Source organism: Cynocephalus volans, chromosome 2, assembly GCF_027409185.1.
Source record: "Cynocephalus volans isolate mCynVol1 chromosome 2, mCynVol1.pri, whole genome shotgun sequence".
NCBI classification, from domain to species: Eukaryota; Metazoa; Chordata; class Mammalia; order Dermoptera; family Cynocephalidae; genus Cynocephalus; species Cynocephalus volans.
In genome coordinates this window covers 75881497-75898142 of record NC_084461.1, presented here as the reverse complement: position 1 = coordinate 75898142, position 16646 = coordinate 75881497, and the positions used below count along the sequence as shown (strand labels likewise).

General features: G+C 35.3%; 1 protein-coding gene across 6 annotated transcripts in view; it reads left to right on the top strand.

Annotated features, from left to right (window-relative positions):
- The window catches only part of MEF2C (myocyte enhancer factor 2C), a 164831-nt gene extending 152248 nt beyond the window's left edge, over positions 1-12583 (top strand). For 4 of the 6 annotated variants that reach the window (XM_063087355.1, XM_063087353.1, XM_063087359.1 and 1 more), the window contains 3 exons: positions 1382-1511; positions 2111-2246; positions 7882-12583. In XM_063087355.1, coding sequence (XP_062943425.1) covers positions 1382-1511; positions 2111-2246; positions 7882-8203 — 588 coding nt within the window. In that variant the 3' untranslated portion in view covers positions 8204-12583. The remainder of the gene's footprint in view (positions 1-1381; positions 1512-2110; positions 2247-7881) is intronic. The other 2 variants (XM_063087357.1, XM_063087358.1) reach the window with 1 other exon arrangement.
- The last annotated feature ends 4063 nt before the right edge of the window (positions 12584-16646 follow it).

The following is a 16646-nucleotide window of genomic DNA, read 5'->3' as shown; positions in this document are numbered from 1 at the left end:
CAGGGCTACAGCCAAGCAGTGTGGGCCATGCATGGCCGGCTGTCTCTATCAGCAGATTTATTCCAGGTCCCTTAAAACTGATGCTTTCCCAGGGATTCTGTGAGTGGCCAGTCAGTTCTTTCTCTGGCAGTGAGGTGTGGCTCCGCTCTCCTCCAGCAACTGGGTTTCAAAGTACAGTCTTTTATTTTTATTTTATTTTTCAAAATGTGGTGGTGAAATAATGAATGTTGAGACACTGACCTATGCTGAAAACCAGATAGATTGTCTTCACATTTGAGACAAACAGCTCATTAAGGAAAACAAAGAATGTCTTTGTAAGGCGTTATCTTCAGAGTCTGGGTTTTAAAACTGTTTAAACTGTTGTGTCTATCAGAAAATGCTTTTCTTTTTGTTGAAAAGATTTTGTCCAATTATAAATATTTACGGACACTAATTAATAAAACTCCTTCCCCATGCTCTCAGTCTGAGGATGTCGACCTGCTTTTGGTAAGTGGTGAGAGTGCTTCCCTTAAATAACATGTGCAAGGAACAATCCAAAGCTACTTCTGGTGAAGATGGCAGCTCTAATAAAATTAAAAGATTTTAAAAGTTACCATAATGTGCCAACACTGATTATATTTAATACCTTTCATTTCTAGTATCACTCACAGGCGGAAAGAATGTCAGGTTATTTATTTCTTCTGTTTCAACCTCTGTAAGTGAAGGTCATGTATATTGAGTATTTTAGGACTTAATTTATAGTAAAATTTAGACACACACAAAATATTTCTTTCGTTATTTAAAACTAAGGTTCTTCTTTTTCTAAGAATTAAAGTCTTATAATCTCAAGTTTATGTGTATCTTTAATCTCCTTACTGGAAGGAGTTAAACACATTAGCTTAGCTGCTTTGCTACATAGTTTGAGGGAAGTTTAGAACAATCTGAAGAAAGTGGTTAGAGCACCACCTGCTGGTCAGAATATAACATGAACACCTACCCGTCTGTTCCCTGCTGTATATAGAATTGAACATTAAAATCACCATGGTTGATTTTAATTTTTTTTACATTTGCATTTGAATAAAAACAGAAACAATGGAAGTACAGTATACATATTTCATCAGTTTTCAACATAGTCTGTTTTTACCCATAATAAAGCTATGGTACTTGTTACTAGTTCGGTTGCTAGGAGATACTGATGTAATGGGTTACTATGGCAACAGCTGGTCTCTTGAAGGATTGTAAATGATAGGGTTGGCAGAGTTCATAGAGACACATGTTAGATGATTAATTTCATGAGATTTGTAACAAGTTATCTCTTTACGTGCAAAACTAATACCGAAATCTAACATTTTTAACTTTTAAAAAAATTCCATCAATAATGTCTTTTTATTTACTTTAAAAGAATCAAAGGATAAATAACTCCCAGTCTGCTCAATCATTGGCTACCCCAGTGGTTTCCGTAGCAACTCCTACTTTACCAGGACAAGGAATGGGAGGATATCCATCAGCCATTTCAACAACATATGGTACCGGTGAGTAGCTGTGCCATGTACAATTAGTACACTAAATAATTTTTATTAAAGAAGGAAGATGAAAAAGTTACTATCTTTTATTCTATTAGGAACCTTTATTAAGTACCTGTGGTGTCCAGAGCACTGTACCATTGCCTATACTTTAGTAAGACAAAGTGAATATCCACATTTTTCTTTCTTAAGTGACTGAAAGTTTTATTTACCCAACTTGAGTTCAAAATAGAAGAGCAATTTCAAGGAAATTGAGCTGTTATTTCTTTGATGTAATAGAAAGCTCACTTTGTCAAGATTGTATAAAAAATATTTCTAGGTCATTAAATATGTGTATACTGTTATACCAGATTGTAATTCTAATAAATTAAAACTTCAGACTTTCCTACTTTGAAGCTTTCATGGAATACTTATTTTTGCTATATAGTATATTTCTTCTAAATTAAAATTATCTCTGAAGTTTTAGCCCTCTCTACCCCCAAAATTTGTAACAACAATCATAAATAATACTAATAGAATACTTTAGAAATTGAAAATGCTTGTCCTATTTACCATTTGATAATTTCTGAATTAAATATTTTCCCTTATTGTTTTATGCTTTAATCTAGAGTACTCTCTGAGTAGTGCAGACTTGTCATCTCTGTCTGGGTTTAACACCGCCAGCGCTCTTCACCTTGGTTCAGTAACTGGCTGGCAACAGCAACACCTACATAACATGCCACCATCTGCCCTCAGCCAATTGGGGTAAGCAATATTATTTCTTTTACACTACTATTTTAGAATGCATTTTTAAATGACAAACGGCAGTCTCTAAATATGTGGATGAATGTCCCATTAGAGGGTGTAAAATTCTACCTTATTGAAATACGACAGTAATTTTCAGATCAATCCTTTTCAAGTAGCTTAAATACTTTATTCCTTGTTCTTTAAGAGGACAGGGAGCTCTGTAATAATGAGGTAAATTCTTTCCTTATTGTTTTAGGCTTCATTTGTTTCCTCTTCTAGCAATGATAGAATTTGTATTTAGTTAAGTTTTCATACAGTTCGTGTAGGACATAAGAAGACATTTATAGTTGTAAGTTCTTTAAGTATCTGAGATATTTAAGAATCTTTCTCGCTTAGCATAAGCCACATAATTTATGCTAGTGTTAAACTAATGCTCATAGTATCAACTTTTAAATTAATGTACAGGATTCATATATTTATAATATAGTTAAAATGTGTTATTTGTAGATACTGTATGAAAAAAATATATATGTATACAATACCAATTAATATGTCCAATACTAATTGCCTAAATTTGGGTATAAAAATAATTTGTTGTTTTCTGAAGTCAGAGGATGTGTCTTTCTGCCCCCTTGTGGTAGTTTTGAGATATGTCTTCATCATAGAAATGATTCCTGTCATTTATTTATAGAAACATTCAAACCTGAAAAAGCCCTGAATTCACAATTCACAATACTTCTTATAAAATAAATAGTTTATTTTTAAAGATTAAAACGTGAACCAAGGACCTGACTTTAAGTTTAATTAATAACTCCAAAACTGCAAATAATCTTCAAAAGAAAATACTAGGAGAATATAAAATATTTAACAATAAGTTTTTACATTCTTGAAACATTCCATATATATCCTAGCCCACTTTTACTTTTATGCTGAGCCATTTGGTGATAGTTAACTAGTTATATTAATAAACTAGCTCCATATTCATATTTCTAAGGGGAAAATGAGAATAAACATTGATTAGAGTAGAAGTTGCTGATTGATATTACAACTTCATTTCTCTTACCCATCGTTTCCTCGCCATTCCCCACACCCATGATAGCTCTTTAACATAGATCGGTGGTCTGATTATGAAATCATAACCCATTCACTATTTGCTTATGTGCATACTAGTCACTAATCACTGTTATTGAAAATCTAACCTTTCATGTAAATTATAAAAGAGATTTCCATGACATTGTTACTCTGCTTTCTTGAAACTGAAGATATGTTGAGTATTGGTCAGCAACAGAGTTTCTCTTTTTAGGACATTTAAAGTTTCTCTGGAATGTTAACTCTTTAAGTAGATATTAATTGCAGTGACTTTTTCAGGTAATTATCACTGAATACATAGTACCGTCCAGGCAGTTTTCAAATACGTACTTGTGGTATTGTACTGCTATGGCTTAGCAGTGAATCCTCTGAATATGATTCTTGTCAAAAGTAACTTTATTTCTCATTTTTCACAAAATTCATCCATTATAGGACTAGATTTCCCTAGAAATTATCAAAAACCATATTATTTTCTTTAAACATGGCTTTTTTTCATTTTCAATAACACGTGATAATTTGCATTTTTACATATAAACACATATACATTTATGTATTTTAACTATACTACAATTTTAAAACTCTTATCTATTTCATGAGGAGAATCCAATTTTCTGCTGCCCCTAATAGATGCTTCAGTAAATGAGAAAGGAGTGACAGCCCTGGGCTAGAGAGAAACTGAATTACAACAGCCAGGGGTGAAGCATTGTGTTCACCTCCTGGTTTCTTTCAACACTGAATCTTATCGTGCATAATTCGACTCTGAATTTAGTCTGTGGGTTTTAATTGCACATAATCACGTTCCTTATCCCTTAAATCAAGGAGATGACCCTTCCAGTCTTTCTAGTGCTAGTGCTCTCTCTCTCTCTCTCTCTCTCTCTCTCTCTTTCTCTCTTTCTCTCTCTCCCACACACACAGTAGCTTTCTTAAAGGAGGTTCCTTCAAGTGTTCTACTCCATGTTCACAATGTTAAAGTGTTTTTTTAAAAATCCCAAATTGTAATATTTATGTAAAATAAATTGCATGAGCTGCCTTAATTCCTTACAGTGTGAATCAATTAAAAGAATCAATACATTTTCCAGGCCAAAGTAGTCTCATAGGCTTGTGTTGTGGGCTTGACACACTTTTGGATAGATAGTGTTCGAAGCAAAGAGTAGAATTTATTTCAGCTCCACCAAAGTAGCTATTCCCAGCAACCCAAGATGGTTACCACAATTCTTTCTCAAAATTGCTGAAGCATGAGGGGTCTTCAAAAAGTTTATGGAAAGATTTGTATTATCTTTTAATTACATTTTTCATGAACTTTTTGAACTTTTTGAACTTTCCATTAGCCTTGTATAGAGCTCTTCATATTTTGTCCATGGAAAACGATCCATTTTGTCCTTCAAAGCTTTAAGTCTACAAAACTGAATTTTTAAAACTGTCTAGTGTCTGATTTTATCTAAAGTAGATAAGCAGCAGAAATTGATTTGATGTAGGGAGAGAGATGACTGGCAGAGGAACTTGCCATCAAGAGTTAATGAAAGTCACTTGAATTTGAGGAAGTGACCCTCAAGTTTTAGGTGTTTTTCTCAACTACCTCCTAAAGAAAAGGGCAGCCTGTTTTCTGGAAACATTTCCACACATCATCTTTGTTGATGTGTGTGTTCAGTACATACTGGGAGAGATAACTTTTGAATAGAGATGACTTTTTAAAGGACAGGTTAAATATAGTTTGATAATCTAATTTCCAGGCAGAGTCACTAAGAAATTTAAATAAAACAATCCGGTCATGTTTGATTTCTGAAAAATTACAGGGAAGTGTTTTTCCAATTATGGGGTAGGTGTTTTTTCAATTCAGAGTCATCTGTACTAGATGAAAGCTTGTATAAAGGACTTCGTTTGGACAACTTACATATCTGGCTTCTACCCCCTAATCAACCTCCTTATCACCCACATGCACACGCATTAAATATTTCACAATTATCCATGTCTGTAATTATCAGTGTCTATATTTTGTTCTCAAGAACAAGCAGACCAACATACACTTAAGTGATTTTTAATGCTACTTTTTTTTTCCAAAAAATACTTTTTTGATGACAGATATTAGCCATTCTATTTTGTATCCTATATCACAATATAATGAAGTTAAGTCTCAGATATCACTTACATGTCATTACTATGGATTTAGTCTACAGAACTCAAAATGCTTCATGTATGCTTTCAGTGTCGAATGAAATGCCACCAAAAGATAAACCGAGGCTAGTCTGTTTATAGGAAGGGATAACTAATAATTGTCATGTTTTTTATGGAGTAGAGGTGCAGCTAAACCTATTCAAACGATTTGACATGGGACATGAAGCAAATAAGTGGCTAATGCAACTTTTAAAAACTGTTAAATAAACTGCATTTTGATTATATTATTTTTTCTTAATTTTTCTCAATTAACTGCTTATATTGGTCCAACTCACCAAATTTTTTTCCTAATTTTCTGTGTCACCCGGCCTATGAAGACACAATCTAAATATCAAAGGGAAGACAAAAGTATTTACTGATATGCCACTTTGTTTTCAGGTTCCTAGTTGACATTCATTATTAAATTGTTGTGTGATTCATAGTGGGAGCATTTAATTAAGTTTTAGTGAAATATTCTTTCTTACCCAGAGCTAGGAAAGTTGGGGTTTTTTTGTTGTTTTTTTTGTTTTTTCCAGAAATCAAAAGATGACTTCCTCTAACATCAGAATGAATCATTAACTAACTTTGAACCAAGATAAAATCGTTCACCATTATGGATAATTTGGAAATATCCCTCCCCCGTCCATTTTAATATCATCTTGATTTAAATATTACTTAATTAAAGCTCTTGGAAAATTAGTAGACTAATAGAGACTGTAAAATAATAAGCTACGAATAAATAGCTCCAAGTGTAAACAGATGATTGAAAATTATATACACTCAATGTAGTATCTTGATACAAATGCAAAGACTACTTTGATTCTATAAGATCATAAAAGCCAAAGAAAAGCTTATAAGGGAAACAAATAATTCTCCTTACATTATTCTCTACATTAGTTCATTTATTAATAAGAGAAGGAAAGTAATTCTTTACCAGTAGGTGGTGCTTTTGTATAAAACATCACTCAAAGAAAAACTCATTTCTGACTAATTTTATATCTCTATATGTCTTGAGCCTGTATTGCATCTCCCAAAAAGCCAGCCCCAAGTTATTCCACTTTTCTTCCGAAATACGTACCCATTCTCTCACTGCTCATAGTGAAGTTGTTAATGCCATCTAATTCTCTCCATTGGAAAGCAGCATAATTACATACATTAGTAGGTAGGATTGCTTTCCTTTGTTTAAAATGGGTGTGTCTGTATGGATAATTCTTTACTGTGACTCTCCCTCAATAAAAGAGATCACTGTACTCTCTTGACAATATGGTCCAGTAATGCTGACTCTGGCTGTGGACATCAGTGCAATCAAAATGTAAGGACAGTAAAAGCATCTTAAAATGGATGCCCGCAATGTTACTATGGTTTATCCTGATCAAAGCCATTGCAATTGATAATCTACACTTAAGGGCTTAATGCTTTTCTCTCCATAATTTCAAGTATCTAAATTCTCCCACATTTTGGAAGAAGGGCAAATTGTGCTCTCTGGGAATAAATGAGGATTAAGGATTATAAACAGTAAAATCACACTACATCCTTCTTGGCGACAACCCTTCTTTAGGCAACACCAGATTCATCAACTAATGCCAATTATAAATGAGAGGAGTGGTTTCCTAAGTACCCCATCAGGGAGTGACTAACAATAGAAAAGTTAAGGTAATTGTGGAAAATGGACAGTATTTTCATCCCTTATAACTCTGAAAGGATGAAGAAAGTCAAATTATTTATCAATCTTAGTGGGGTAGAAAGTCTAAGTGTTTTTAAACCAATATTTAAAATTTCTGCAGATAATTTTCAATCTCCTTCCTCCTTCTTTCCCCTCTCCCAAGCTTTTCACCAGATATGGTTATTGTGTAGCATTTGATGGGGTCTGTACATTTGAAATTTGAACTTTTCACTTTCTGAGGATTATGTAACTCCATTTGTATATGCTTAGTAATTGTAGGGGAACATTTATATTGATGATAAGCTTTTTAAAATAATTTCCGAACACAGGCATTAGTAAATCAAGGAAGTCTAATTGAAAAGCTAAATACTGTATCTAAAAGCTTAGAAAATTAAATTTTGGAACTAGTCTAGGGCGAAATTGCATGGACACAGAAGTTGCTATTCCCATTGTGTCTTAAACCTTTCTGAAATGGTAACTTCCACGTTTAGGGAACCTGTCAGAGACTAGAGAAATGATTCATAAGGCCTGGACCAGTTAAATACTGTAATTACTACCAGGCAAATCAAAAGAGACATCCTAAATCTCTCTAAGAAGGCTATGCCCCTAAGTGCTTCAAAGCACCTTCTCATCCCTCTGGGCATGCTCTGGTATCTATGCGAGTCTTGAAGCTGATGTTTTATGTAATTGTGAGTTCTTGGGGCCTCCAGGCCTCCTGCATCTGTAACTGGGTTTCCTTTCCTCCTACAGAGCTTGCACTAGCACTCATTTATCTCAGAGTTCAAATCTCTCCCTGCCTTCTACTCAAAGCCTCAACATCAAGTCAGAACCTGTTTCTCCTCCTAGAGACCGTACCACCACCCCTTCGAGATACCCACAACACACGCGCCACGAGGCGGGGAGGTCTCCTGTTGACAGCTTGAGCAGCTGCAGCAGTTCGTACGACGGGAGCGACCGAGAGGATCACCGGAACGAATTCCACTCCCCCATTGGACTCACCAGACCTTCGCCGGACGAAAGGGAAAGTCCCTCAGTCAAGCGCATGCGACTCTCTGAAGGATGGGCAACATGATCAGATTATTACTTAATAGTTTTTTTTTTTTTTTTCTTGCAGTGTGTGTGTGTGCTATACCTTAATGGGGAAGGGGGGTTGATATGCATTATATGTGCCGTGTGTGGAAAAAAAAAAAAAGTCAGGTACTCTGTTTTGTAAAAGTACTTTTAAATTGCCTCAGTGATACAGTATAAAGATAAACAGAAATGCTGAGATAAGCTTAGCACTTGAGTTGTACAACAGAAAACTTGTACAAAATAGATTTTAAGGCTAATTTCTTTTCACTGTTGTGCTCCTTTGCAAAATGTATGTTACAATAGATAGTGTCATGTTGCAGGTTCAACGTTATTTACATGTAAATAGACAAAAGGAAACATTTGCCAAAAGCGGCAGATCTTTACTGAAAGAGAGAGCAGCTGTTATGCAACATATAGAAAAATGTATAGATGTTTGGACAGACCCGGCAATGGGTGGCCATCGGTAAATATTAGGAACACGCCAGGTCACCTGACATCCCGAGAATGCTCACAAACCTGCAAGCATATCATTGGCGTATGGCACTCATTAAAAAGGATCAAAGACCATTAAAAGAGGACCATACCTATAAAAAATAATGTGGAGTTTGAGGGCTAACGTATTTAATTAAATAAATAAATAAATCTGGGTCTGCATCTCTTATTAAATAAAAATATAAAAATATGTACATTACATTTTGCTTATTTTCATATAAAAGGTAAGACAGAGTTTGCAAAGCATTTGTGGCTTTTTGTAGTTTACTTAAGCCAAAATGTGTTTTTTCCCCTTGATAGCTTCGCTAATATTTTAAACAGTCCTGTAAAAAACCAAAAAGGACTTTTTGTATAGAAAGCACTACCCTAAGCCATGAAGAACTCCATGCTTTGCTAACCAAGATAACTGTTTTCTCTTTGTAGAAGTTTTGTTTTTGAAATGTGTATTTCTAATTATATAAAATATTAAGAATCTTTTAAAAAAAATCTGTGAAATTAACATGCTTGTGTATAGCTTTCTAATATATATAATATTATGGTAATAGCAGAAGTTTTGTTATCTTAATAGCGGGAGGGGGGTATATTTGTGCAGTTGCACATTTGAGTAACTATTTTCTTTCTGTTTTCTTTTACTCTGCTTACATTTTATAAGTTCAAGGTCAGCTGTCAAAAGGATAACCTGTGGGGTTAGAACATATCACATTGCAAACCCTAAATTGTTTTTAATACATTAACAATCTCTTGGGTCAACTGACATTCATTGTATATACTAATTAGTTTCTTTCATGCTATTTTTGTTTTGTTTTTTGCATTTTTATCAAATGCAGGGCCCCTTTCTGATCTCACCATTTCACCATGCATCTTGGAATTCAGTAAGTGCATATCCTAATTTGCCCATATCCTAAATCATCTGGTTGGTTCTCAGCCTACAATTTGATATGCTTTTTAAAAAATATGCCCAGAATAGAGAACTATGGTGGGGCACGTGTCCTGCAAATATGGCCCTAGAAACAAGTGATATGGAGTTTACTTGGTGAATAATTTATAAATTCCCACAGAAGAAAAATGTGAAAGACTGGGTGCTAGACAAGAAGGAAGCAGGTAAAGGGGATAGTTGCTTTGTCATCTGTTTTTAATTATTTTGACTGACCCTTAACAATCTTGTCAGCAATATAGGACTGTTGAACAATCCCGGTGTGTCAGGACCCCCTAATGTCACTTCTGCATAAAGCATGTATGTCATCTATTTTTTCTTCAATAAAGAGATTTAATAGCCATTTCAAGAAATCCCATTAAAGAACCTCTCTATGTCCCTTTTTTTAATTTTTCAAGAAAATATGACTCTTGTCTAATATTCGTCTATAAAGGATTAATTTTCAGACCCTTTAAAAAGTGAGTGCCATAAAAAAAAAAGTCGATATATATTGTTTAAAAGATATTTCAGTCTAGGAATGATTTTCCTTCTCTTGGAATGTGAAGATCTGTCGATTCATCTTCAATCATGTGCATTGACATACACAGCAAAGAAGATACAGACAGTAATATCAACACTGCTATATCATCTGTAGGACATTTATCCATCTTTTTTCCTTTACTTGCATAGTTGCTATGTGTTTCTCATTGTAAAAGGCTGCCGCTGGGTGGCAGAAGCCAAGAGACCTTACTAACTTAGGCTATATTTTTCTTAACTTGATCTGAAATCTCAATTAGACCACAATGCACCTTTGGTTGTGTCCATATAGGATGCTAGCCTGCCTTGTACTAATGTTTTATATACTAAAATCACACAAAAAAATCTGCAACCATTTCATATATATCCCACTACTCAAGGTATCCATGGAACATGAAAGAATAACATTTATGCAAAGGAAAAACAGAAAATCATCCCTGAAGGTACAAGCATTTGTTCACACACACACACAAGAGGAAAAAAATAAGAAAATCATTTTTCTCATCATAGAATTGATCCCATCCTAACAACCCATCCTTATAACTTGATGTGTATAAAATATGCAAACATGTCACAAATGTTCTTTGTCATTTCAAACCACATTAGTTTATCACCATCAGTAGAAACTTACCAGTGGGTGGGAAAGGGTCATTATATGAAAATATGAAGAAATAGCCATATTAATTTTTTACCTGCAATTTGCCTCAGCAACAAAGAAAAATTGAATTTCTAATGCTTAAGATAAAGTAAGCTAAAGTACCAGCAGAAGCCTTGGCTATTAATAGCAGTTCTGACAATAGTTTTGTAAGAACATGAAAAGAACAGAATCACTTGAAAATGGGTGCCAGTCATCTCTTGTTTCCACTACCGAATTCATATGAAGTGGTAGCAAGGTAGCGAAGGGATAATCTGAGAATTTTTTTAAAGATGACTTAATGAGAAGAAGCACAATTTTGATTGTGATGAGTCACTTTCTGTAAACAATTGCTGTCTGTCTTTAATCCTTATACCTTATCTGTAATTTACCATTTATTGTATTTGCAAAGCTAGTATGGTTTTTATCACAGTAAATCCTTTGTATTCAGGAGTTTAGGGCAGAGCCCTGAGGGAGTATTATTTTACACAACTGTCCTAGAGAACATTTTAGGCAACATTCTTCATTGCAAGTAAAAGAACCATAAGTGGCATTTTACAGGGCTACAAGTATTGTTATATCTAATCCTATTTTTAAAGATTTTTGGTAATATTAAGCTGAAATACTGGTAACAGTGATGCAATATACACAAGCTGCACAACCTGTATATTGTATGCATTGGTGCATGGAGGCTGTTCATTTCAACCTTTTTAAAAATTGTGTTTTTTAGTAAAATGGCTTATTTTTTCCCAAAGGTGGAATTTAACATTTTGTAATGATGAATATGAAAATACCTGTCATCCTCAGATCATTTAAAGGTTAACTAAAGTGAGAATTAAAAAACTTTTTTCAATACACTTTTTAAAAGAATGTCTGCCCTCTCACACTTTTATGTATTTGCTTTTCTTACATACCCATCTTCTAACTTAGAGATAGCATTTTTTGCCCCTTTATTGTTTGTTTTTCCAGAGAGTAAATGCTTTGTATTTCTTTCTTTAAAAAAAAAAAATCTTTTTTTAAAGAAGGAGCCACTTGAACCCTCAATAAAGGCTGTTGCCTAAGCATGGCATACTTCATCTGTTCTCGTTTGTGCCATCTGCTGTGATGTCGTCACTTAAATGGCGTTAATTTCCTGCCACTACAGATCTTTTGAAGATTGCTGGAATACTGGTGTCTGTTAGAATAATTCAGACTACAGATGTAATCAAAGGTTTTTCTTCATATGTTTTAACCAAAGATGTGGAGCAATCCAAGCCACATATCTTCTGCATTAAATTTGTCCATTTGGTTATTTTCATAATCTGGTATTTCATTTTGCCTTCCCTGTTCATACCTCAAATTCGTTCATACCTCAGTTTCATTCAGAGAGGTCAGCCAAGTGATGGATTCTGTCGTGGTTTGAATGCAGTACCAGTGTTCTCTTGGAGCAAAGTAGACCTGGGTCACTGTAGGCAGAGGACTTGGATTGCTTCAGATGGTTTGCTGTATCATTTTTCTTCTTTTTCTTTTTCTGGGGACTTGTTTCCATTAAACAACAGTAATTAAAATAGCTTGTAAAAGAGGGCATACAAGCATTTGCAACAAATATTCAAATAGAGGCTCACAGCGGCATAAGCTGGACTTTGTCGCCACTAGATGACAAGATGTTATAACTAAGTTAAACCACATCTGTGTATCTCAAGGGACTTAATTCAGCTGTCTGTAGTGAATAAAAGTGGGAAATTTTCAAAAGTTTCTCCTGCTGGAAATAAGGTATAATTTGTATTTTGCAGACAATTCAGTAAAGTTACTGGCTTTCTTAGTGATGCAGTGTCCGTGGTGCATTTTTTTAATTAATGATTTGCTGTTTAAACTTATCCCACTGTATGGTATTTCTAAAAAGCAGCTTATCCCACAAGCACAAATAAGCTTTCTTAGTTTTCAACTCAAAATATTATAAGAAAAGATGGATATGTGTGTTTGTGTGGGAGGGGTGTGAATTGGATAATAGTTCTTAGGGTAATACAGTTTTCAGCCAGTATGGGAAACTTAAGGCCTTCATGGAGTGATTCAACTTCTTCATCAAAGCAGTTCCGTGAAGATGTTTGATAACCTGTTTAAATACACAAAATTTTCCAAAAGTCATTGTGAAAAACGCTACCATAAAAGAAGTTAAATTATTTTTTTAACTAAAATATGTAAAAAGTGTTTCCAGGAGCATTTCATTTCTCTTCATCAAAATAATTTCTTTAACTGAAAAAAGTTGAAAACATAGGCTTACATGAGAGTTCTTCAAAACATTCACGGAAGTATTCAGATTATCTTTTAATTCTATTTTTCCACGAGCTTTTTGAAGTACCCTTGTGTCTAAATGTTGGAGTAAATTAATGAATTCATACATTTTTTAGAAACTATAAAAATATATCCACTACAAAATTTAATTATAATCTCTGAAGGGAATGCCCTTAAAAAGATCAGTATAAAGATAGTTTGGAAACTGAAAAGGAAAACAAGGCACCAGCTAGCCAACTGGAAAACTTGGACTTTTGCATTAGTTGTGATTCCTGATTTATTTATGGAGATAAAAACAAGACTGCAGTTCAGGGAAATGTTGCATATGGCTTCAAAATAGCAGTGTATTTTGCTTTGTTCTCTTTATTCATTTTCAGCAAACATTTATTAAGCAATTATTATTTGGAACTCATATTGTACATTCCAGGATGAATGACGATGTAGACCTTGCTCTTAGGAAACTTATAAACTAATAGGAGATAAAAAGTGTTCTCAGAAAAGTCTGCAGCGTGCTCGGAGGGAAGCACTTTGGCTGTCTTTGGAGCAGAGCAGAGCAGAGGCCCAGAACGTGGACACTTCATAATCCACCCAGCAGAGGCAGCCTTCAACCTGTTGTTAGATGGTGGGTGGTGTTAAGAAAGACCCAGAAGGATGAGAGCAAGGTTGACTTTGTGGGCGTGTTACCCCTGTAGTCTGTAGTCATACATAGCCTCACCCTGTGTTGAGTGCTCTGCTGTCACCTTGAGAGACAACACTGGAAGAGTTGGTTGCGGTCTGATTATATAATTACCAATTAAGCAGTCTAAGGTTTAAGCAATTAATTGAAAGATCTAGTAGAGCTAAAATTGTTAGAATTTAGCAAATGGTTAGGTTATTGGTAATAGTGATAATAGACGAGGAATCGTTAAAGTTTACAGCTATAAGCCTAAATGATTAGGATCCTAGTAATGTCCACACTGCAAATGAAGAGGCTACTTCTTTGTGAGGAAGATAATTCAGTTTTTAGCATGATGAGTTTGACTTATATCAAGGAAGAATATGAGAATGTTGTAAATATAGACAAACTCAGGATATCAGTTAATGTTGAAGATAAAAGTTTTGGTTGCTACTAACAGGGAAGTAATAGTAATTCCATTATTACCATGCCTGTGTGTGAGCTTGTCTAGGGGAAGTGAGAGGAAAGAGCTAAGCTTAGGAGAGAATGCAAAAGAGGGAAGACCTACGGAGAAGAAAGAACTAATGAAAAAGTCATGAAGGAGCAGGCAGACAAAAAGAAAACCAGAGAGTACTGTCAAGGCAAGAAGAGGCTTTAAAAAAAAATGAAGTGTTCAGCAGTGTCAAGGGCTTAACTGGGGTCACAGAAGAGGACGGGAGTGTAAAGGCCTCTGTGTGGACTTGGATGACAGCTGAGAGAGCCATTTCAATAAACTAGTTTGAGAGGCAGGAGAGACCACAAGAGGCTGTCTAGCGGTGTTGTGAAATTTCAGGCAGCAAGTATGGAATAATCTTTCACAACCTTTGGTAATTAAAAGCTGGTTTGAGAGGGAAGCAGGGTCAAGAACCAAGGGAACGTTTTTTAAAGGACAGGTGGTGCCTGAACATGTTTATAGGCTGGGGGAGACTTAGGGGAGCAGCATACATAAATGAACTGCCCCAGACAACGGCTAGAGGATGACGTCTTGTGCCCAAGAGGCCCAATTTGGATGTGCTTCTTTTATTTCAGTGACGTTTGGGCATCTGGATTAAATAGAGTTATCGAATTTGATAAAGAAAAACTATCTAGAACAGAACATTTGGATTTTCATTTTGTGAGTTGAGAAAATCCTTTTTCTATTTATTTGCATGTTACTATGGCATCTTTCATACGTGTTACTCTTACAGGTTGACTTCTAAGCAAGATCCAGTGATGAAAGAGGAAAGCCAAGTTCACTTCTTTACTGTGTCTCTCCCTTGATTTCCAACTGTCCCTATTTCCACCCAAAATGAGGCTCCTCCTTTAACCTCTCCTCTCCCAGTCACAGCCTCTCTCCCTGGGGACTTTTGCCTAAGAGTTAGAGTCAGGGAAAAGTGGGAAAACGTTCAGTTTCTGGTCCTAAAGTAGTTTCTAGTTTTAGCAGTTCCTTGGCTGCCAAATCATCAGCTTGCTCCAGACTTGAGGAAGAACCTCCAGGCCTGATGTACCCATCACTAGCAGCCAACTTCTGGAAATGATGATCACCCTTTGAATCTGGGAACTCAGTATGAGGGCCAGGCTGAAAGGGAGGAAACATGAACTACCAGGGGGGCAATTCCACAATGAGTAGAAAGTAGCTGGGAGAGCACTTCATTCAAACCCTCCAGGGACAAAAATGCAGGGTCTTTGTCAGTTCCCTTGACCTGCTGTCCCATCCACGAGGGAGAACCAGTGCCTGGCAGGTTGCAATGGCAGGGTCAGCCTGAGAAAACAGAAGCCAAAGCTGGTGGGTGAGTGAGGGCAAGACACTAACAAATATTGAGTACATTCTCTGCAACAAACTTGACTTTCATCATCTTATTTAACCTGCTCGATAACATTGTGAAAAGGATGCAGTTTTTTCAGAGGTCCTGGTTGAGAATCAGACCAACTTTACCCTTCACAAGTGAAGTAGCATTGTCGAGTTATTTATTTTCTCTAAGCATTGATTTTCCCTAACTCACAAGGTTTATCGCTAATTCACAGAGTTACTCTGAAGCTTTTCTAGGAGCTGATCACTGAAAAGATCAGGATCTCTACTCTCCCTAGAATTACTGAGTAAACACAACTCTGTTCTACAAAATAATGGTAAAAGAAGTCAACATACTTCCAGTTTTTCCTATGATAACTACACGTGCTTTTTAAAATTTCCTTAGAAATATCACATTTTTTCCCCAAAGACAATTTGATATGCCCGTTGTTTGCTGATGCACCGAGTACGTCCTCATGCAGAAAGCCATGTTGTGCGGGTATGCATCCCAAAGCTCCCCACTAGTGGTGCTAAATATATCAACACAGAGACTTTTCTAGAAGCAATAGTTACAGAAAGAGATTTACCTCCTACATGCATTTATTCCATAAGTATTCCATATAATATGCCTGTTTTTCTTTACAAACAGGAGCCCTGCTTGGAAATGCAAACGTGTTTATATGCAGAAATTTATATGTGTAGTATTTATGATTAAAGTATAGGGAGCCCATCCATAAAGGAGTGATTAAGTAAATTGTGGGACATCCACACAATGGAATACTATGCAACAGCTTAAAGAAACATAGAACAAGCCAAAGCCTCTATGTACTGATATGGAAAACTTCCAGAACATATTGTTAGATTAAAAAAAAAAAAAAGCAATAATGGAGCAATGCACAAAGTATGCTACCTTTCAGGTAAGAAAAAGGGAAGTCAAAAATAATAAATTTTCTTATATTTGCATAAAGAAACACTGGGAGACTATATAAAGAAAACAGCAAAGTAGTTAGCAAAGTGGTGGGTGCCTTGGGGAAAGTGTTGAATAGGAAGAAAGACTCAACAACATCTACATTTAGTATTGTTTTTAATTTTTGAGCTATATGAATATACTACTTATTAAAAAGAAGATTTTTAG